The sequence below is a fragment of the Anolis carolinensis genome, chromosome 3, assembly GCF_035594765.1.
Source record: "Anolis carolinensis isolate JA03-04 chromosome 3, rAnoCar3.1.pri, whole genome shotgun sequence".
Classification (NCBI taxonomy): domain Eukaryota; kingdom Metazoa; phylum Chordata; class Lepidosauria; order Squamata; family Dactyloidae; genus Anolis; species Anolis carolinensis.
This window is the reverse complement of record NC_085843.1, coordinates 260,505,326-260,527,692: the sequence shown is the minus strand read 5'-3', so window position 1 is coordinate 260,527,692 and position 22,367 is coordinate 260,505,326. Positions and strand designations below refer to the sequence as shown.

Genomic DNA, 22,367 nt, shown 5'->3' with positions numbered 1-22,367 from the left:
TACACTGCACAATTAATGCAGTTTAACACCACAATTTACCATGGGTCAACGCTATGGAATCCTGGGATTTCTATTTTGATGAGGCATTAGCAGAGAAAGTTAAAGACTGTTTAAAACTTCAGCTCATGTGATTCTGTACCATTGAATTATAGGAGTTAGTGGTGTCAAATTGCATTAATTCTATAGTGTAAATGTACCCAACATCTCTGGTTCTTGTTCTAGAAACATTGTGAACACTGTACTGCAGTATCGTACCCAATAGTACAGTAAGAAACAAGTCTGTTCCTACATTCCAGCATTCTAGCCAAAGCGGGAAAACCAGTGTTATGACTGATGTAACTGACTAATGAAGAAAGAGAACTATTGCTTGTTTTCTAACTGACCATAATCGTGGAGGGAAAGTATGTGGTGTGGGATAACAGCTTTCCAAATTAATATCTACTCATGATTAAAGGTAAGCCTTTTTAGAGGTTACTTCACAGCCATTTGAAACTATTTTGTATGCAATTGTTTTTCTTGTAAATTTCATTTATCTGTTTGTTGAATTTATTTGAGCAGAGCTGCCATTGAAATCAGGATTTCCTATAGCTGGAAATAAGGTTTTCTCAGTGCTTTCTTGTTTGCCGTTTTTAAGATTATCACTCTTGAAAGATTTCCCCATCCAAATATTGTTCAGTAATATTCCAGGTCCTAATTTGTAATTCTGCAGCTGGAGACATAGAGGTCAATGCTTGTGTTTATAGACATGATATTTATTTAACTTCTCCCAACTCCCCATTTGCAGGCCAACATTTTGAATTTTGTTACACATTTTCTGAAACTTGGGAGTATGGGATAAAATGGCTCACTTTTGCTTGTGCAAATTCTGCGTTTTATTGTTTGGTGACTCTGAACATGGGTAGGACACATTTCTTTGGAGAACATTTCCTTCCCACCATAGCTGTGTTGTAAAACCAATCCACAAGATTATGGTTAGCTATCCATAGATTATGTATCCATAGATTACCCATCTATGGCTGGAGAATATTTTTAAAAATCCAAAAGGCAAATCTTGACTTAGTCAATTTATATAAGAGATGCCATTTGCCATTGTATATAATGAATCTTGAGCATGAGTGGATTTTGGTATCCACAGGGGTTCTGGAACCAAATCCTAACGGAAACCAAAGACCCAGTGTGTTTCTTTTCATCTGCTGTGGTTCCATCCTATGGAGTTCTAAGAATAGCAGGTTATGGAGGAGCATTTAGAGTTCTCAGCCAGAACACTCTAGTGACTCAACAAAACCAGAATGGAACCATGGCCTGTAAGTGGAATAATACTGCATTGTGAATGGGCCTCTGTACTCCCTTCTGAACCACAGCTTGCTTTTCTTGCAAAATCTTATAAAAATATTTTCCTTGAGATGTAGCCTGAAATAATACTGCTGGCAGATACTTGACTGAGGTGGAGATGCTTAGGTGCTAGCCAGAGAACTGTCCATGGCTCTAGTTTAGCAATGGTAGAATTGGGATAACTTTCTTTTTTACGATTACAATTCCCAGAATCTCTCTGCATGAGTCTTGGAGGTGTAGAGAAAAAGATAAACATTTCTAGGCTCTAAGTTATTTTTCTTTCCAGAACAGGCCATTCGTTTTATTAGTGTTATGCCCCCTCCTATTTGAATTACATTTCCAAGTCTTCATGTGGTGAACTTGCTTGAAATTTCTAATTTGGGACTGGTGAGGGGGCTGGGCCAGAGATTACATACGGCATATGAGAAAGCTCTATGTAGTATTCAGTGTAAAACAGAAGAGGACCCCTGAGACACAAGTAGGACCACTCCTATTTTTAACCTGCCAATTTTACTTGGTAGAGCCTCTTCAAACCTTGGAATTACTCGAATTATCATTATCAAAAATCCTCTAAGTCTATTTAACTAAATTAATAACTTAATTCTGAAATTAAGTTAGTATTTTAGTCAATTAAGTTTAATAAATCTAATTAAGCTGCTCATAAAATGACTAAAATATTTAACAAGTTATCTCTTGTCACTGGGGAGAGCGTACATTTGTTGTTATATGCACAATTTATACATTTGCAATTGCTTTGCTTTAAGGATGAGGATGTGGGACTTGCCCAAGCTATTTTCCCTGGCTGAGCAAGGATATTGATATTATTGTTACTGTAGTAATAGTTGTTATTACTATCCCTCCTTTCTTCCAAATTTGAGTCTCAAGGTAGATTTGCACTCTGGAGTTCTGGAGACTTAGTCTATCATTTAAGCTGCCATTCTACTCAAAGTGGTAGTCCATGGTCCAGTGTCAGTCTGTGAGAAATTGGCTGTCAGTCCTCAGAAAGCTAACAGGAAAACAGGACAAGGAGCAGAAATATGGTGCTGGTCCATAGCACATTGTGGGGTAAAATCTTGCCACTGCCAGTCCACCACCACATATGATGTGGATTCATATTTTCTTTCAAACCTTGAAAATCCACATCAAGAAATTGGTGCTCTCTGCATCAAGTCTTTTGCTTGAATAGAATCTTCTACTATGCTCAGATGATCATGATGTCTTACATGGACATTTAAAGAAGTGGTGTTGACTGGAAAAACAGGTATGAGGAGTCCCTAGAAGCTGGGATGGGGGGCGGGGAGGTATTTTAAAATTAAAAAGAGGAAGCAGCCTCCAAGGCCATGTCAAAAACCTGTTAATGTAATCATCTCTCTCTCTGTTCCTTATTTCCCATCTTTTCCCCAATGAGCTCAGGGTGGCATAGGTAAGTCTCCTCCCTGCTTTATCCTTGTAATACCTTATAATACCCCTGTGAAGTAGGTCAAGCTTAGAAAGAGAAAGAAAGAGAGAGATGCCGGCCCAAGGCCATTCATTGTGTTTCATGACTGAGTAGAGATAGTCTTGCATCTCCCAATACCCAGTCAAACACTAACCATCATATTTCCTATCCAATGCTAACCATCATATTTTTCTCCTGCATCTTTCTTCCCTGGCCTTGGGTATGTTCTTTGATTTTCTCTGTTGTTGCTCCAATTGCCAAAGCAACGACAGTAATTTTTGGCAGAGAACTTTAAAAATATATTTGAATAACCTTTTCGTCAACTCTCCATGTATGCCTTATACCAAATATGGTCCCCATCATGGTGATTAAGCTGTGTAAACTAATTTGCTGTGTTTGTTTTTAATAAAGCTAGTGTTCTGAGTAGCATAATGAAGTGGTGGAGTATTTTCAACAGTTTTTGGCTGTAAGCCACATTTGGAATTAAGTACTTGTGGTTTGTTGTTCTATGCTGTTTAAAAGGGCTTACTGAATCAGCTTTGAATAAAAGTTGTAAGTGTAGCATTGGCATGTGACATCTCTTAAAATATACATTCCAAAAGACAAATTACCTTCCAGGTTAAAAACATAGTTGGAACATTTGGCAACATCATAGAACAGTGGTTCTCAACCAGTGAGTCCTCAGATGTTTTGGCCTTCAACTCCCAGAAATCTTAATAGCTGGTAAACTAGCTGCGATTTCTGGGAATTACAGGCCAAAATACCTGGGGACCCACAGGTTGAGAACCACTCTCATAGAAGGTGAATCTCCAATCTGAATTCTAATATAGGAGGTCCATATTTGGTTGGCTTGTACCAGAATGTACAAAAGAGTCCTCATCATCCTTATTTCCCTAATTGATATAGATTGAGTCTTGTTATCAGCTGATCAATGTGCATTTGCTACAACAACCTACACGGCACCCTGGAAACAAAACATTTGGCCTTTCAGGCTCATACTGGGATGAATGGAAGAAGCAGAAACATTCACACTGATAGCTAGGAAAATGACTTTTTTCCAATATTGATGCCTGGGGAATTCAGAATTGTCATCCAAAAAATTCTTCCAATCTCTGCTCAGTCTTGACTGCTGGGCACCTTGGTTCAGTACACACAGAGACACACACACACACACAAACACAGGCACACAATCACAGACTGTTTTACTGGTAAATGTATGTATGAGTGTGCAGAAAGAATACATGTACATAGAAATAAAAGAACATCTATCTTGCTTTCAGAGGCCCATGAACACAGTTGATTAAACCTGCTATAAGAAGCTTAGCAAAATCTTATATCCTGTGCTAGGAAAACACAACTAAAATGCATGAACAAAAGGAGAAATGGAGATTCAGTATCTTTAATACAGGCACAAAACAGCCGTTCTTTCTAAAAACATTAGATGGTCTTGGCTATTTCCTTATGTAATAGGCCCAGAAGCTAGAGCACCATCTAGTAATTTCATGCTGCTAGTAGTAAGCTGAATTACAGTCAAGATATTAGTGCTGTACATTTGGATTTAGATAAAACTGCACTCTTAGAAGGAAAAGAAGCAAATAGTGTTTACTGTGGCTGCTGCAAACACAAGCTGAATTTACATTGCTGGAAAGAAAACAGCTTACAAGTAATTTAGGTGGAAGTCTCCATAAATGGCAGCTTGCCAGCTCCGAATTTGAAGCCTTTTTATGTTTGAAAGACATCTATATATTTTTTTCGTATAGCTTTGGTTGTTGTGTGTTTCAAGTCATTTGAAACTTATGGCAATCATAAAATCATGATTTGGGGTTTTTGACACAATTTGTTCACACTATTCTGCTGCACTATGGTAGATCTGGCATTTTTGTCCTCTTTCCTAACTTTCAGTATCTCCTTTCCTTCACTACTTAGATTGCCAAATCAATCCTGAAGTGATTTTGACTTCATTCAGACTGAGTCAATATGATTTGGATACTATCTGGCTTGTTCTGAGGTTATTCAATTTGACCTGGAATTTAGCTGAGTTGGTTGTTCAACCCTCAAAATATTTTGGCATACTTTCTCACTATATGTTTTTAGAAGTTGTACCAGCATCTCCTTGGTTTTTTTTTAAAATGATTGTTGATTTTGTCATCACTGTTAGCCAGTGTAAGTGCTCCACTGTGTATTTGAAATTTAGGATATAGATATTGTAACATATATGTTCCCACAATCTGTGTTGCTGGCAGGGCCGGCCCCACTATGGAGGCACCTGACGCCGCCGCCTCGGGCGCAGGCCCGGGGGGGCGCCGTCAGGCTGGGCGGGAGGCGGGGCACCGCCCTGACGGTGCCCCGCCTCCCGCCCAGTGCGCCCTGGCCCGTCTGGCCTTTTCTAGCTGGCCAGAATGCAGCGGAGGTCCCTGCAGGCCGCAATCGCTTTCTGCTTTCTGGCCTGCTAGGAAAGGCCAGACGGGCGAGCGGGAGTAGCGGAGGCGGAGCCAGCTCTGGCGCCGCTCCCCCCCCGCCCAGCGTGCCTTGGCCCCGCCTCCCACGCAGCGTGGGAGGCGGGGCCAGGGCACGCTGGGCGGGGGGGCGGCGCCAGAGCTGGCCCCGCTTTCACGGCCTGGAGGGACCTCCGCTGCTTTCTGGCCTGCTAGGAAAGGCCAGACGGGCGAGCGGGGGTATCGTGGGAGGCGGGGCCAGCTCTGACGCCGCTCCCCCCCGCCCAGCGTGCCTTGGCCCCGCCTCCCACGCTGCGTGGGAGGCGGGTCCAGGGCACGCTGGGCGGGGGGGGGAGCGGCGTCAGAGCTGGCCCCGCCTCCCACGCTACCCCCGCTCGCCCGTCTGGCCATTTCTAGCAGGCCAGAGTCAAGCGGAGGTTCCTCCAGGCCGCAATCACGGCCTGGAGGAACCTCCGCTTAACTCTGGCCTGCTAGAAATGGCCAGACGGGCGAGCGGGGGTAGCGTGGGAGGCGGGGCCAGCTCTGGCCCCGCCCCCCGCCCAGCGTGCCCTGGACCCGCCTCCCACGTTGCGTGGGAGGCAGGGCCAAGGCACGCTGGGCGGGGGGGGAGCGGCGTCAGAGCTGGCCCCGCCTCCCACGCTACCCCCGCTCGCCCGTCTGGCCATTTCTAGCAGGCCAGAGTTAAGCGGAGGTTCCTCCAGGCCGCAATCGCGGCCTGGAGGAACCTCCGCTTAACTCTGGCCTGCTAGAAATGGCCAGACGGGCGAGCGGGGGTAGCGTGGGAGGCGGGGCCAGAGCTGGGGAGGCAGGGCCAAGGCACGCTGGGCGGGGGGGGAGCGGCGTCAGAGCTGGCCCCGCCTCCCACGATACCCCCGCTCGCCCGTCTGGCCATTTCTAGCAGGCCAGAGTTAAGCGGAGGTTCCTCCAGGCCGCAATCGCGGCCTGGAGGAACCTCCGCTTAACTCTGGCCTGCTAGAAATGGCCAGACGGGCGAGCGGGGGTAGCGGGGGAGGCGGGGCCAGCTCTGGCCCCGCCCCCCCGCCCAGCGTGCCCTGGCCCCGCCTCCCACGTTGCGTGGGAGGCGGGGCCAGGGCACGCTGGGCGGGGGGGCGGGGCCAACTCTGGCCCCGTCCCCCTCACTATTCGCCCTGGCCCCGCCTCCCACGCAGCGTGGGAGGCGGGGCCAGGGCACGCTGGGCGGGGCCAGGGCGCCGGTGGCGGGGCGCTTTTCAGCACCCCCGCTTCACCTCAAAAAATATCTCCGGCCGGCCCTGGTTGCTGGTATCTTTTTTTTGTATTTTCTGATTATTTTACATCTTGTTATTGCATGTTGTGTTTTTGTGTGTCCAGCCTTCATGCTGATTGTTGCTCATTCCAGTTTAGTTATTTAATTTAAAAAGTAGAAGCTATCATGCCTTTTTAATAATTCAGCTTCCATTGTTGGGAAATCCTTTTTGTGATCCATCTAATCTTTTATTCAATCAGATGATTGTAATATTAATAATTCCATAAAAGCTAGTCTTTGTGGACCTCTTTTTCTCTCTTCGATTGCAATTTTTAATGTTTATCCATATGATTACTTTTTAAAAAGGAAATGCATTAGGCTTCTAATGGAAGATCCTTTTTATCAGCTTGTAAAAAATTACATTTCTACTAATAATTATAGAGTTTGTCTTGTTCTCTTGAATGTAGTTATGCAACTGAGACGTGCAAAGCTGTGACGGATATGCCCATCTTGTTTGCCTTTATTGAAAGAGCACGTTATGCGTACTTCAGTCCCTGAAGAATAAATGCTTCTTGAAAACAGAGTTATGCCTTTGTGTATCCCAAGACTGGATGTATTCTGGCAGAATGTGCCCTTGAGCCATTATGGCTGGTGTTGAGTTCAATCAGCTTTGGCTATTTTGTATGTAACATTAGGCTAGTAGATGTATCTTGATTTGACCCATCTAGTAGCATTGATCTGATGATAAGTTTTCATATAGTACAATAGTATTCATCAGCAGCATGAGCAAGCCCAAATAATACAACACGTGTTTCATTAGGGACACTTGAAGTGGAATGGAACAGCAACAGCCATTTTTAATAAGGGCTTTCTGTAGTGAGGTGATGGTAGCCATTTTTAATGGGGTATTAATATAACCAAAATGACTCCGGCGTGTTGATGCTAAACTCCTCTCAGGCTGAAAGATGTGAAGATGGAAGAAATTACGTGGATTGCCTTTCATTCTCTGGTTTGCACAAGGGAGGTGTAACTGGGTGGGTAGGCTTCTTGCTTCTACCTCTTCACACTGTTTTCCGTATTGAGTCCCTGTTCCAACACTGACCCATGTTTAAGTCAACCCAGATTTTGCACACGTATAGATGATGTTTTTGCTAGACATACTGTTAAATGCCTAAGACGAGCAATGTTTGATTTTGAATTAATCGCAGTGCCTTTTCCTGGCCGCCATGAACAGTGATGATTTTCTGGCCTGCAACAAAATCTGTGGCACCAATATAGTACTGGCAAACATTATCTTCTTATTTTTATATGTTTAAGAGCAGGAGAGAAACCAGAGTCATTGTCAAAGTTTCTCTTCCTTTGGCTTCCTGTGTTTGAGAGGGTTTTTCTATAAAACCATAACTGATCATCTCTGAGGAAAAAGTGGGAGAACTGCTACTGTCATTCAAACAGACACTTTATAGCTCTTGCACTATTATTCATCTTTTCTTTTTAATACAGAGCATGTCATGTGATGGTGGTGCAGGAACTGATTCTCTTTATCCTTACTGCTGTTTATTTACTGGTGACTAGGAAGACCCTTTGTGCAATATTAAGGTGAAATAGTTAATCCAGATAGTACTAAAGCTTACTAGAAATGAAGCACTTTCTATATCACAAGGAGATCTATCACAGAAAACCAAAAACCTTCTAAAGAACCAGGACATTTCTTTGTTGGTTATATCTATTAATGTGAGTTCTAGTCATCAGTCCTTGTTTGTTTCTCCATTTTTATCTGCAGCTATGAATGATAGAAACTTGCTCCTTACTTTTAGTGTGCTTTAGCCATAGACCTCTCAAGTTCATCTTACCTTTTCCCATGTTGGCCAGGAAGATATTTCCAAAAATTTCATAAGCCCGGACTTCAAGGCCATAATCCTCTCCAGAAGTGTCGCCCATCAGCTAATTCTCCTATGTCACTGGCAAGTGGCCTCTTCTCAGGCATAGTCCTCATGCACATGATGTCCAGCCAAATCCAGGCTCACCCATGTCAAGCAAAGTTTTGGTTTGACTTTGGCACCACACCATGAGGTCATCTCAAAAGGCCTTCTCCATGCACCCAATCCATTTGATAGTGGCCAAAAGATGGCTATAAAATTCTCTCTCTTCGGAATGTTGTTGCTTACTACAAGGATGAGGTTTAAATACAATACAATAAAAATAATAATAGGAATGAATGGATAATAGAGAGTGCTGAACCACTTATATATGTAATACCTTCCGTCAGTGCATTTTGAGCATATACAATAACCATTGTTTTCATTTCGCATCTGACTCTGAAAATTGTTTACTAGCTTTGCTCAGTTCCTGGCATAATTTTTGCGTGTCCAGTTTATGCCGTTATGAACTGGAGATAGAATTCTACTGCAGAGTGTTGGATTTTTAAAAAATCTCATAGTGCTTATCATTTGAGGAGTTCTATACTGTATTACAATGGGTGGATTTTGGGGGTACATTTTAACATTTAAATGTTTGAAACTGCATGTTTGAAGTGACTGTACTGAATAGCATTTGCAATTGACCATCAAAACTCATAGAATTCAATTCAGTGAGTTTAATTCAGTGAAATTGCCCTTTGAGTTGGTTGCTACCTCCCTACAATGCTCCCTTTGCACATTTAATAAAATGTGCCTCTTAAAAATGCTGCAGGCTGTGCATTATTCAGAGTGATGCATAAACTGCTTAGAAATAGGCTTTCCGCTTGAAATGGTAGCAGAGGGGTCAGTGTAACATCTAACGTTATCTGAGTGATTCGGTAATACCAAGTGTGTGCACCCAGGCAATCTCAGGATGTTAGAGGCCTCATTTTACACAGGGATAAATGACAAATTGAAGGTGGTATTGCCTCCTGCCACTGCAATACAGATTAGAGCGTAAGGCCATGTGTGGGATACTACTCAGACTTGCAGCTTAACAGTCCCAGTCTGGCAGCTTTCAGTTTGCTCAGCTCTGGGAATCGTCGCTCGTCAGGTGGAATAAATATAGTCGGCTTGTCATAAAGCTTTTGAGCAACATCTGGACTCCTCACGCTCCAATGGCTTCCGTTCTGGCATCGGAGATGTACCATGTGGTGGGAACTGTTGCTACTTCGCAAGGATGCCACTTGGGCCAAATGGGTTAGTACTTCTTTTAGAGTTATAGATTTGAACAGGGAACAAAAATGGTGTGTGTGTGGGACTGGGGGTGGGGGTGGTAACTGGGACTTAAATTTCTCCTTCTCCAACTAGTTGTTTCAGTGACTGTTGATTTTCACTCTGATCTGAGTTATTTAAAAGCGATCTTATGATTAGATCAGTTTGATAGCATTTACAAAAAGGAAGCACTGTTATGAAAGAGTTGGTGATGTCTGATTCCTTTTTAAACAGAAAGATTCATTTCTATAGCTGAATTTTGGTTCAAAAAGTTTTTCCAAGTGCAAAAACAAACAACAATGCACTACCTTGCATCCATTTATACTTGGAAGTGAGTCACAATGACTTCAAGGATACTGACTTCAAGGTAAGTGGGTAAAGGATTGCAAATGTGTAGGAGATCAGTCCAATGTGCATTTTTGAAGTATGTCCCATCTTATTCAATGAGGCTGACTCATAAACAAGCCTGCAATCATTCTGTGCCTTAATGATTTTTGTCTTAGAAAGTAAAAGTATATGAGCATTGATGATTTCATTGTGATTGCATGTATCATTTGGGGGGTATAAAGTCACATTGTGTTCTGTGAGTTGAGCAGTTATTGATCTTACAGTGCCAGAGCAAAAAAAACCAACAAACCAACAACCTAAAAGCAGCTTTTCTGGGACTTTAAAAAGTTTGAAGGTTTGCTTATCTCTAACCAGGAAAGATTGCTGGCACAACTAGATCATAGAATAAAGTATGGATTGCAGATTGTAATTTTTCAGACATATTTCAGAGACATCCATCGTTTCCAACTAGTATCAAAATGTATTTCTGCAAATGGTTATATAGAAAAGTGGGATAAACTCTCATTAATTTATCAATAGTTTTGCCTCCAAAAGCTCTATTGGGCATTTACAAGTGATTATGGGGTATTAGTAATAGTCATGTACAGACTTAGGTGATCAAATTCAGACATGTCCATGCTGTGGGTGATGGCAGCGGAGTCTGTACAGAGGGCTCTGAGTAAACAATGCTTTCTGTCATTCTTTGCATCAGAAAATTCAGTTTCATCAAAGCTTTCTCATAAATGTTACAGGCAATACAAAGGAATTAGTTTACAGGGAGCTCTATATACTGTATAATGGGCAAAGAGGTGCAGTTTCAGGATTGTGTTCACTCCTCCCATTGTTGATAGATTTTGTCTGCAGAATGGGTTATGTTCCCTTTTATTCCAGGGAATCTTCGATTGGAAGAGCAACTTCCAAAAAAAGTCAAAATGTGATTCTGTATATAGCCTATATGCATCCATTATATGCATAAATGTTTGTTCAACTCACCCTTTGAATTTGGTTCCTGTATCAGTGCTTATTTAATATAGCCAACATATTTTTTTATGCAGAATGTGTTACTTCGTGGCATAAATAATGTTGGTAGGATGGTAATGATAATCCAATGTTGTGTATTACTTCCTGAAATATTTAGATAGTCATTGATAAAACCCATTAATTTGAGACTGATATTTCCTAAAACTGTGTTCTCTGTACACATGCATTCCAAAGAAACAGTGCTCAGAGTTGCTTTCATAATACATCTTTTCAAACTGCTCATTCACATAAGGCTTACGTAATAAAAGCAAACAAGAAGGCTAACTTGCCAGAGGGAACTGGTTACTTGGAAGCAGAATTTAGCACTGAAGAAATGTATACCTCCCCCCCCCCCCCACTGTTGCTATGTGTAGTGACTTACGATTTTCCCTTTCTAAAAAGATTCAATAATTATATAAATCTCTTTAGCATTCCATTATTCCCTCCATATGATTTGTTAATCTTTTGTGGGTATATGTTCAAGATCTCTTACTATGAATTGTTTATTGCCTCACATGCTTTGAAGTGGCTAATCGTACAAATCTGGCAGTTAAAAAAGGGGTATATGAATGAACCTTCTTACCCTTTCCCTGAATTCTTAAAATGGAAAAGGAAGCTATAGCCTTCATTAGTCATTTTCATGACAAAATCCCATGTAGTGTTTGTTTCCTACTGATCGTAAAGAAACTTTCTAATCTGACGTGTGTGTAAGAAGATATTAGTATCATGGGAGAGTTCCTGGTGGAATTTTCCTTTCGCTTGCAAATCTTAAAGGCAAAGGAGCCTTCCTTCAGGGATAGCCACGGCACTTTTCTGTATTAGATAAGGCAGCAAATGGCATCTCCTGCTCACCTAAGTCAATGTATAATTCCCAATACTAGCCAAGTTGTGTTGGCATCTGAGGCAAAAAATTCCACAAATCAGCTTTCATATCATGTCAGTAAGTGACTATTTGATTTGGAAGGAGGTGGTATATAATTTGAATAAATGAAGGATTCTCATGGCACCCTCGATAGCTCTATGTAATACCCCCCCCCCCCAACCAGGTTGTTTTTAAAGTCCTTGGCCCTTTAAACAAGGGGCCCTCAAACTTCGAAAGCAGGGAACTGATTCACGGTTCCTCAGACTATTGAGGGGCCAGACTATAGTTTTTTAAAAATGAACAAATTCCTATTCACACTGCACATATCACATTTGTAGTGCCAACCCCCCCCCCAAAAAAAAACAATGAAAGAACAATACATTATTTAAAATGAAGAACACTTTTCAACAACATAAACTTACTAGTATTTCATGGGAAGTGTGAGTGTGCTTTTGGCTGATGAGATAGTCAAGTTAATTAGGATTATTCTTGTGTGCCTTCAAGTCATTTCTGACTTAAGGTGACCCTAAGTCTAAAGTTTACAATGGGAGCAAGGTAAATGACCTTGAAGGGCTGGATCTGGTCCACAAGCCTTAGTTTGGCGACCCCTGCTCTAAACTATCCATAGACTCATCATTATCGTCATCATCATCATCATCTGTAAGAAAATCGCACAAACAGAGGCACAACTATGTAGCCCAAATGATTCATTGGAACTTATGCCTCAAGTACCACCTGCTAGCAGCAAAGAACTGGTGGGATCACAAACCTGCAAAAGTATTGGAAAATGAGCACGCAAAGATACTGTGGGACTTCCGAATCCAGACTGACAAAGTTCTGGAACACAACACACCAGACATCACAGTTGTTGAAAAGAAAACAATTTGGATCATTGATGTTGCCATCCCAGGTGACAGTCGCATTGACAAAAAACAACAGGAAAAAGTCAGCCACTATCAGGACCTCAAGATTGAACTTCAAAGACTCTGGCAGAAACCAGTACAGGTGGTCTCGGTGGTGATCGGCACATTGAGTGCCATGCCAAAAGATCTCAGCCGGCATTTGGAAACAATAGACATTGACAAAATTACGATCTGCCAACTGCAAAAGGCCACCCTGCTGGGATCTGCACGCATCATCCAAAAAAAATCACACAATCCTAGACACTTGGGGAGTGTTTGACTTGTGAATTTGTGAAATGAAATCCAGAATATCTATCTTGTTTGCTGTGTTATACTATAAAATAATAATAATGTGATGGTGATAATAATAATAACAGCTCCACAAATTGAACTTTGAAAAAGGAGACTGAGGGCCTGATTCTTGCAGCCCAAGAACAGCCCATTAGAACAAATGCCATCAAAGCCAGAATTGAGAGGTCGATGACAGATCCCAAGTGTAGAGTCTGCAAGGAAGCAGATGAAATGATGGATCACATCCTCAGCTGCTGTAAGAAGATTGGGCATACAAACTACAAACAGAGGCATAATACTGTTGCTCAAATGATCCATTGAAACTTGTGCCATAAATACCATTTGCCTGTGACAAAAAACTGGTGGAATCAGAAGCCTGAAAAAGTTACAGAAAATGAACATGTCAAGTTACTTTGGGACTTCCGAATTCAGACTGACAGAGTTTTGGAGCACAATACTCCTGACCTCACAATCATGTTAAAAAAATGAAGATTGAAGAGAAGCAACTGGAAAAGCTGACACGATACGAGGATCTAAAGATCGAACTCAATAACTCTGGCACAAGCCAGTCAAGGTGATCCCAGTGGTGATCGGCACACTGGGTGCAGTGCCTAAAGACCTTGGCCTGCACTTAAACACAATAGGCTGACAAAATTACCATCTGTCAGGTGCAAAAGGCCATCCTACTCAGATCTGCACGCATTATTCGCCGATACATCACACAGTCTAGACACTTGGGAAGTGTTCGACGTGTGATCCAGTAGAACAGCCAGCATAGTGATCTTGTTTGCTGTGTACTGATCTTGTTGTGTATCTATTAATAATAATAATAATAATAATCATCATCATCATCATCATCCAGCATATCTATCTTGTTTGCTGTGTCATACTATGTTGTTGTGTCAATAATAATAATAATAATAATAATAATAATAATTTTATTTATAATTCCCCTATGTTACCTCCAGGAGGGGGGTAAATACTCATGTCCTGCCCCATATATATTTCACTTTGCATGAAATTTAAGTTTGTGTGCATTATACCATAAGAAAGCAAAGGTGCACCTATCTCAGCCACCCATGCCTACAATTTTACATTTTGGAGTATTTTGATTTTCAAATGTCCAGATAAGAATGGTTAACTTGTATTTGCTTTCATGGTATGTATAGTATTGTTCTTTATGGTATTTAAACTGAACAAGATCATATCCTTTTTTAATAGCACACTACAAATATGTTCAGTGTTTTGCATTAGTGGAAGAAAATTCTCATTTATTTTATTAATTTAACATGTGAACGTATTATTTATTTATTACTAGAAGTTTAAAGTGCCTGAGCTTCCTCAAAATTAAACAAGGTAGTTTTAAAAATCTGTAGTTTCAAGTTTCTATAAGAGCTATGAATTGACAATTCAGATGTATGTAGTTTAGTTCCTGATATTCTGAAAAATTGTACAGTGTTTTTTCTTTGGACAAGCATTTCTCCAGTTTTGTTGAACAAAATAAATCATTTGTATGCTATTTTAGTTTACTAAATTACAAATTCAGTTCTAATATTACATTTTAAAGGTCTCTGGAGTTGCCATATTGCCTTTATATAAGATTAAAGTTAGAAGATTAAAGTTAGAAAGATTATATGGCAGTTATTTTGTAAATAAGTATTGATCCAGAAATTAGCAGTGCAAACTATTTGTAATCCCCCTCTCTTTTTTTCCAGTTGAAAGATGTATGAGTGTAATGCAATCTGGGACTCAAATGGTTAAACTGAAGAATGGAGCCAAAGGTCTGGTTCGTCTTTTTTACCTTGATGAGCACAGGACGTGTATCAGATGGAGGCCATCTAGGAAGAGTGAAAAGGCAAAAAGTAAGTGTATTCTAAGGCAAAGTTGAATAATGTTGTCATTTCTGCCCTCTACCCCTCCACAATGGGCTACATTGGGAAGCCCATCAACACTGAAATGAACACCACATTGTTCCTGGTTTCATTTTTGGCCAGTTTTGGATTTTTCTTTCAAACAAGTGTTTTCCATTGGTTTTGCAATCATTTTGATACTTTTGTTAGGGAACCATTGATCTAAAGAATTCCAGTTTCAGAATATAAGAGATGAAGTAGTTACTTCAATTTTTTGTGTTAAAAATAGAATGAAACTGGCACTTCACAGCCTATTCCATATGCTAGCGCTAAGCTCAGGCATCAGTACATGAAATACTAGTGTGAATAATACTGCATAAGGTAAAGATTTTCTCCTGGCATTAAGTCTAGTCGTGTCTGACTCTGGGGTTGGTGCTTATCTCCATTTCTAAGCCGAAGAGCCAGCGTTGTCCGTAGACACCTCCAAGGTCATGTGGGTGGCATGACTGCATGGAGCGTCGTTACCTTCCCACTGGAGTGGTACCTATTGATCTACTCGCATTTGCATGTTTTCAAACTACTAGGTTGGCAGAAGTCTGGGGCTAACAGCGGGTGATCACCCCACTCCCCAGATTCAAACCACCAACCTTTCGGTCAGCAAGTTCAGCTCTGCAGTTTAATATATGAACACTTATATATTTTATTTATTCTTCTAAAAGAAAATATTTTTCCTTTTTAAACGTTTTTAATGAGTCTTCACATCTCTAGAAGGAGTAGCCAAGCCATATTTGCGTGCAAGGCAAAATAAAGCATAATTTCCCCCTCTTAAATTTAATATACAGAAACTGACTGCCAGTTGAATCTTACTGTTACTTACTAACAGTGTGATCACATAGTCTTGAAGTTAATAGAAGACTACTTTACAAGGAGCAGTTCTGGGTGCGTGGTCCACAAATGGCTGTGAAGAATCAAAATAACAGAAGCTTCAAGTGGTAACGGTGTGTCATGCCGGCCACATGACCTTGGAGGTTTCTACGGACAACGCCGGCTCTTCAGCTTAGAAATGGAGATGAGCACCAACCCCCAGAATCAGACATGACTGGACTTAACGTCAGGGGAAAACCTTTACCTTTACCTTCAAGTGGTACACTCAGATCTACTGCTTGAAGCAGTTGCCTTATTCTGCTTTATAGTGGGATCAGACCAGGCTATAGCTGGTGGGAGTGCTCTTCTGATTCTTTGGTGATTGTTAATGTAGTTGGAAGATACTGGTGTTGTTCCACATCATATAAGATCATTTGGGCCTCCACCTGCATTGAATGAGTTGAAGAACACCTTTATCTTTACCTTGCTTCTCTCGATATTTCTGTCCAAGAAGTCATAGGAGATGATCTCCTTGTCTTCTGTAGCCTTGGTATGATGTTGACTTCATGCAGCATATATTGGGGAATCTTCCACATAGCTCTCCAAAAGCTTATACAACAGTTTCTCATTCCTTTGAGGCCTCTTTGGTGTGTGATGTAATTGATAACATGGGGACATAAAGCATCCAACCACTTTATTTTTATTTTCCTCCCACTTGTATCTTTTTTCAGTCATAATTGATTCCATCTACAAAGTCACTGAAGGCCGACAATCAGAAATATTCCATCGGCATGCTGAAGGTAACTTTGATCCCAGTTGCTGCTTCACCATTTACCATGGAAACCACATGGAGTCACTGGATTTGATAACTTCTAATCCAGAGGAAGCTCGCACTTGGATCACTGGACTGAAATACCTGATGGCTGGGATAAGTGATGAAGACTCTCTTGTGAAAAGGCAAAGAACACATGATCAATATCCTTCAAGTGATTAGGTTCTCGCTCTCATCAGATCTGCCCAAGGCTTCTCCTATTATTGAATTTTAGAACTGCAAATAGTTGTGATATACAATCTAAAAAGATCAGAACAGTTGAGATCAGGATTCTTGGCTTGACTACAAGTATTATTTGCACAGATTGGAGAAAGATAAAAAAAAAATATGAAAATGTTATGTAGCAAGGCATCACTGTGTGTACCAATTGACGTCATCAATTTTTCCAGATTTTTAATGAAATTTTGCTTGTTCGTTTGTTTCATCATTGTCATATTGTAAATCCCTTTATTGTAAACTGCTTTGGGATTCTTTAAAAACGAAAAAAAGAGATATTTAAAGAGCATCTTAAATAACCTTAAACTCAGAGAAGGGATGGATGAGGTGGGAGAAAAGCTGGAAATACGTTTAGTAGGCGAAAGCTCCACCATGTAAAGAATTACTCATTTTCAGATTAGTTTAGTACTTCGGGAGTAAGCATGTTCTTCTGCCAATGAGCTTAATAGGTCATGATCTCAATGAGTTATCCCCCATTGCCAGGCTGAAATAAGAAAGCAAGATTGTTGTCTCTCACTTAACAATTCCCATCTCCAAACTTCATTTCAGACCATCAAAAGACAAGGAAACATTTGCCGACCTTTGTGGGAAATTACAAGCTCCATAAACTCCTTTTGCACTTTCTATATTTATCCCTGCCTTTTTTTTAGAAGATGCACATTGCTGTCGCACATTTGGTTGTGCTGAAATGTCCCTTCAAACCGTGTGTGCATTATCAGTTCTGGCAGATGGGAAGGCTGTGGTGTGAAATGACCCCATAACATCTCCAGCTGGAGTAAGAACGTAAGGGAAGCCACCAGGGAATGAGGATTCCTGCGTAACGGGAATGCATCTGCCTTAGGGAAAAAAGAAAAAGAGTTGCTTGGAGTCAGGTTGAGGGACCACCAGGGGAAAGGTGCAACGTGATTGAATAGTTGACGAATAATAGAATAAGAAGGTACTGTGGAGTTCAGTAGACTTCAGACACCTCAGTTAGTTAAATTATTGACTTGTGGTCATATACAGTTTAATTGCACTATTGTACAACATTTATATTCTGGAAAGAGGAGCAGAGATATAGTTACGTCTTCAGGATTATTGCATAAGCACCACCACCACAATAACATGTGTTCCATTGCTGAAATGGACCTCTCATTTAATATTGGGGCATCTCATGAAATGCTCCCATTTTGCAATGGGATTCTGCATAGAATACTCTGATATTATCTAAGTTTACTAGAAAGGCTCCATACTATGTCAGAAGTCTAGTTACATCATCACTAAGTTATAAATCATATTGTCTGAAGCAGAATCTTGTTTTTTCCACGTAATTAAGTTGGGGATGGGACAGAATTCGGAGTGTGACATGGAATGAATTAGGGAGGCCTTTATATTCTTTCCAACATGGCCCTGAATGATGTTGCTTTCCCTGCCAACGAGTGTTTACTGGCTCATAGTTGGACTGTTCTGCTTATTGTTGGAGCATCTTCTCATGCAAACAGCAGCTATTGGTGCATGTGTGTGAGAGGGACAGGAGTGAAGATGCTTGTTTTTCTTTACTTTAAGGCCCCTTTCCCGAAACCTGTGTTGATTATTTGTGAGAGTCAATATAGCTACACAAGGAAAGTGCAATGCTATATGAGAAGTGTCACTTCTAATTTGTCCCTAACCATGTAACTATATACATAGCCTATGTACATTTGAAGGGTGCCAGGTTGGGGAAGGCTGATCACAGTTCATACACTGTCACTTGTAGGGAAATCATCATGTGTGAACTGTCCCTCTATGTCTTGTTTGATTGGTAACTTTGTCCTGATTTGTATATATGACTGCTTACTTTTGCACTTTTTCCTCAATACTTTAAAAGCAAGGCAGATAGCATTTTAGTATAAACAGTGTATTCTTTCCTTAATTTATCTGCACTTGGGTGAAGCAGACTTTTGAGGAAGCAGACAAGAATGGAGACGGCTTGCTAAATATTGAAGAAATCCACCAGTTGATGCACAAACTGAATGTCAATTTGCCCCGCAGAAAAGTGAGACAAATGTTTCAGGTGAGCATCTGTTTTTTCCTTCTGTTTGTGGTCTGACCATTAGCCCTTCAGAAATGAAGTCTGAGTTTTATCAATGAAGATTAATGGGCAGACAGTTTAGTGAGATAAATTGTTCACAGGAGACAAGGGAGTGAGGGTAGGCCAAGCATGTCATGTTATGTCAGCATCAGGCTGTGGCTGGATTTGCAACATATGGCGCTAGACCTCCCATGAGGAATTATACAGCATTTAATTAATTGCAGAATGGACACAGTTCTTAATATGTTTTGTGATAAGGCCAATGGTTAATTTGTGTTTAGAAGCAATTCTGGCTTGTATGTGTTGTCGAAGGCTTTCATGGTGGGAATTACTGGGTTGCAGTGAGTTTTCCGGGCTGTACGGCCATGTTCCAGAAACATTTTCTCCTGACGTTTCATCCACATCTATGGCAGGCATCCTCAGAGGTTGTGATGCCTGCCATAGATGTGGGTGAAATGTCAGGACAGAATGCTTCTAGAACATGGCCATATAGTCCAGAAAACTCACAGCAACCCTGTGGCTTGTATGTTTCACTGAAGGAGCTATTGGTAAGATTTTGCAGCTAGGAGAAGGCAACCTGCTGATGTTAAGTCCAATTTTAATAGGATGCACTGACTTTGTATTGCCTGTTCACTGTAAAGCTAGAGAAATGATTTTTACAAGTGTACCAACCATGTTTATGGTTGGCTATGCAAGTGTTCATTCAGTTGTTTTTTTTTAAACCAATGTTGGTAGAGTTTAGGGAAAGTGGCTCCCTTCAGATATTTTTGGCTACCACCCCATAAAGCCAAGTTGGCTAACTGGAGACCACACATTAAGAGAGAGCTAAATTGTCTACCCCTGCTATAAAATATCCACACAAAGATTTCTACCAGTCTTCAAGTTCTGAATGAAGGGGGCCTCCTGGATGTCAAGGTTGTATCAAGGCAAAGCGTTCTCCGTCCTGTCTTTGTTTTGATGTTCAGAGGCAGCACGAATGAATTCTTAGTCTACGAGATACATGTCTTTCCCCAGGATAGGAACCCTTTGGCAGCTGTCAAAATAAGCTAACACTGCCTGCTGGCCTCTTGCCTTCTCTGCACAGCCTTTTAACATCATGGATGTGGATAGTTATGTGCATGCATAGACATGTATGGTGGTTCTTTCTCATGCAGCAACCTTAAAAATAACAGGTAATGTTTTCTGCTGGGAATGCCAGTTTTCCTACATACTTGCTTTAGGTATACAAGGTAGAGGCTTTTGTCAGAAAAATTACAAAATTCTCTTGATGTGGATTGTCCATTGCATTTCTCTGGGCTTATTTAACTTCTCTCTTTTAAAATGTCTTTTGCTAGTCTTCTGCTCACTTAGATGACTAGAAGTTAGTCGAGTTTTCTGTCAATACTACCAGTTTTTGCTTGGATCTCACTAATGTATTTTTTGTAGAGAAGACGAATCGTATTTTTGACTTTTTGACTACTCTGTGTTTACAACAATGTGTTCTTGTAGTACAAAAGTCTGAATCACTTCAGGTTGTTGTCATGATATCTTCAACTAAGTCTAAGGAAATAACACTGCTCAACTTGACTCAATGATGTTTCTGTTGCTCTGTGTATACAAATGGACATTAATGTTCTCAGTTCCAGCAATACACATTTGTATGCAAAGAAAGGTTTCAGGTTCATTGTTCCTTGCACCAATCAAGCAAATTAAACTTTGCATGATTTCTAATGCTTTGCATAATTCTGATTTTGCTAGTCATGGAATATGGCAAGGAGTTATAGAGAGCATGAAGCTCAACTTGCTGTCCTCCTAAAGGCACTAGATCCTATCTGATCTTGGAAGCTAAGCAGTGTCAGTGCTGGTAAGTACTTGCATGGGGAGACCATCAGTGAGTGGCAAGTATTGTAGGCTGTATTTCAGAGAAAGTAACTGGCAAAACTACCTCTGAATATTCCTTTCTTAAGAAAAGCCTATCAAATGAATGGTGTTATAATAAGTTGACAGATAACTTGAAGAAGGCACACAGTCCTAGAGGAGAAACTCAGAAACATAATTTCCTTTTTATCTAGTCATAGCTTCCTGCACTATGTAGGCCAGTGGAAAAATTAGAGCCGTTAACAGTGACGACTATGATGTCTGGACCTTACAGCACCGCTTGGCTCATGGTTGATTACTCTTGGGTGGCTGCTCAGCTGGCCAAAGAAGGAAAATAACGCAATGTGCTGAGCATTAGATTCCTGGAAGTGGAATCATTTGATTCGTGTTGAGATATGATTTATTATATTTTGCAGAATTCACTGGAATTGAAGAAAAACAGTTTCTACCCACAAGAAACAAGGCTAGACACTCAGTGTGCATGTATCACTAATAGCTGACCAATCACAAACCATGTAGCATCCTTATTCCATAGAGCCAATCACCAAACTGTGCATGAACCTGGACCTCATAACATGTGATGATGTGATTTTTTTTGTTTTCCCTTTTTTTAAAATTTTCCTAGCTCCCCACTGCTCTGTGTTCAGAAGTGTTTGAGTGTTTTGTTTTATTTTGCAGAAATGAAATGTTTGCTTAAAAAAAGTTTCAAAAGATTTAAAATCTTGCAGCAGAAGGGGTTTTTGGATACTATGTCTCACTGTGTTGAGACATCTCAGTGTGTTGATTAGAACACATTGTACTGCTTTTCTTTAAATTCATTTTATTTAAAGAAATTAATACAAAACCTATGTACAAACAAGCAAACTAAATTACAAACAAAAATAAAGTTAAAAATACTTTTTCTAGAATAAAAGTAAACATATTGCTACTACATTTAAAGTCTCACATTAACTACATACAATCTACATTATCTAATTAAATATTAACTACATACAGTCTACATTATCTAATCTAAGAGCTTTATGTTCTTTGCTTGATGGTTAGTCTCTCAATATTCTACACCCATTAAATGAAAAAGTACCATTGATACATCCTTTCTCCACATCTTTGCTGGAGGAACACCATAAATGGGCCCCAGTCTTTGTTAAACTTGGTTAGAAATCTCTCCTTGATTAACTCAGTAAGTGTTATGGTTGAGCCTTATGGCTCCGATACTGGGAGACGTGGTCGTAAGACTCCTCGGGAGTCAGACTCTCTTGAGGAGCGAGAAAGGAAACGGCTGCGGGACTTATTTGCAGAACCAACTGACGAAGACTCCTTTGAGGGTTTTACCGAAGGAATGGAGGAAGAGATGGTTAGCTCTGAGGAGGATGATATGGAATGGACTCGTGTAAGAGAGGATCTGGGTGCCACTGGCAATGATAGTGTGGGAGGCGACTGGCAGGTTGCAGGATTAGACCCGTGGACAAGCTGGAGGGATGGAACGGGATCCACAGCTGGGGATGCTGTGGGGCGTAGTCAAAGGTGTTTTAGCTCTGATGAGGATGATGATGATGAGGCACCTGGAATTAGGGTAACAGCTGACAGCGATGAGGAGTTGTAACTGGCATAAAATGGGGTTTAGAATCCAGGGCTAATTGCGTTGGGCAAGGTAATCTGGACGAACGCTTGGGCT

At 40.9% G+C, this 22,367-nt stretch overlaps 1 protein-coding gene across 7 annotated transcripts in view; it reads left to right on the top strand.

Moving 5' to 3' along the window:
• The window catches only part of plch1 (phospholipase C eta 1), a 218,679-nt gene that overhangs the window by 59,035 nt on the left and 137,277 nt on the right, over positions 1–22,367 (top strand). For 6 of the 7 annotated variants that reach the window (XM_062976689.1, XM_062976686.1, XM_062976688.1 and 3 more), the window contains 3 exons: positions 14,739–14,885; positions 16,469–16,712; positions 18,688–18,817. In XM_062976689.1, coding sequence (XP_062832759.1) covers positions 14,739–14,885; positions 16,469–16,712; positions 18,688–18,817 — 521 coding nt within the window. Of the gene's footprint in view, positions 1–298; positions 455–14,738; positions 14,886–16,468; positions 16,713–18,687; positions 18,818–22,367 lie in introns of those variants that run through there. The other variant, XM_016992034.2, reaches the window with a different exon arrangement.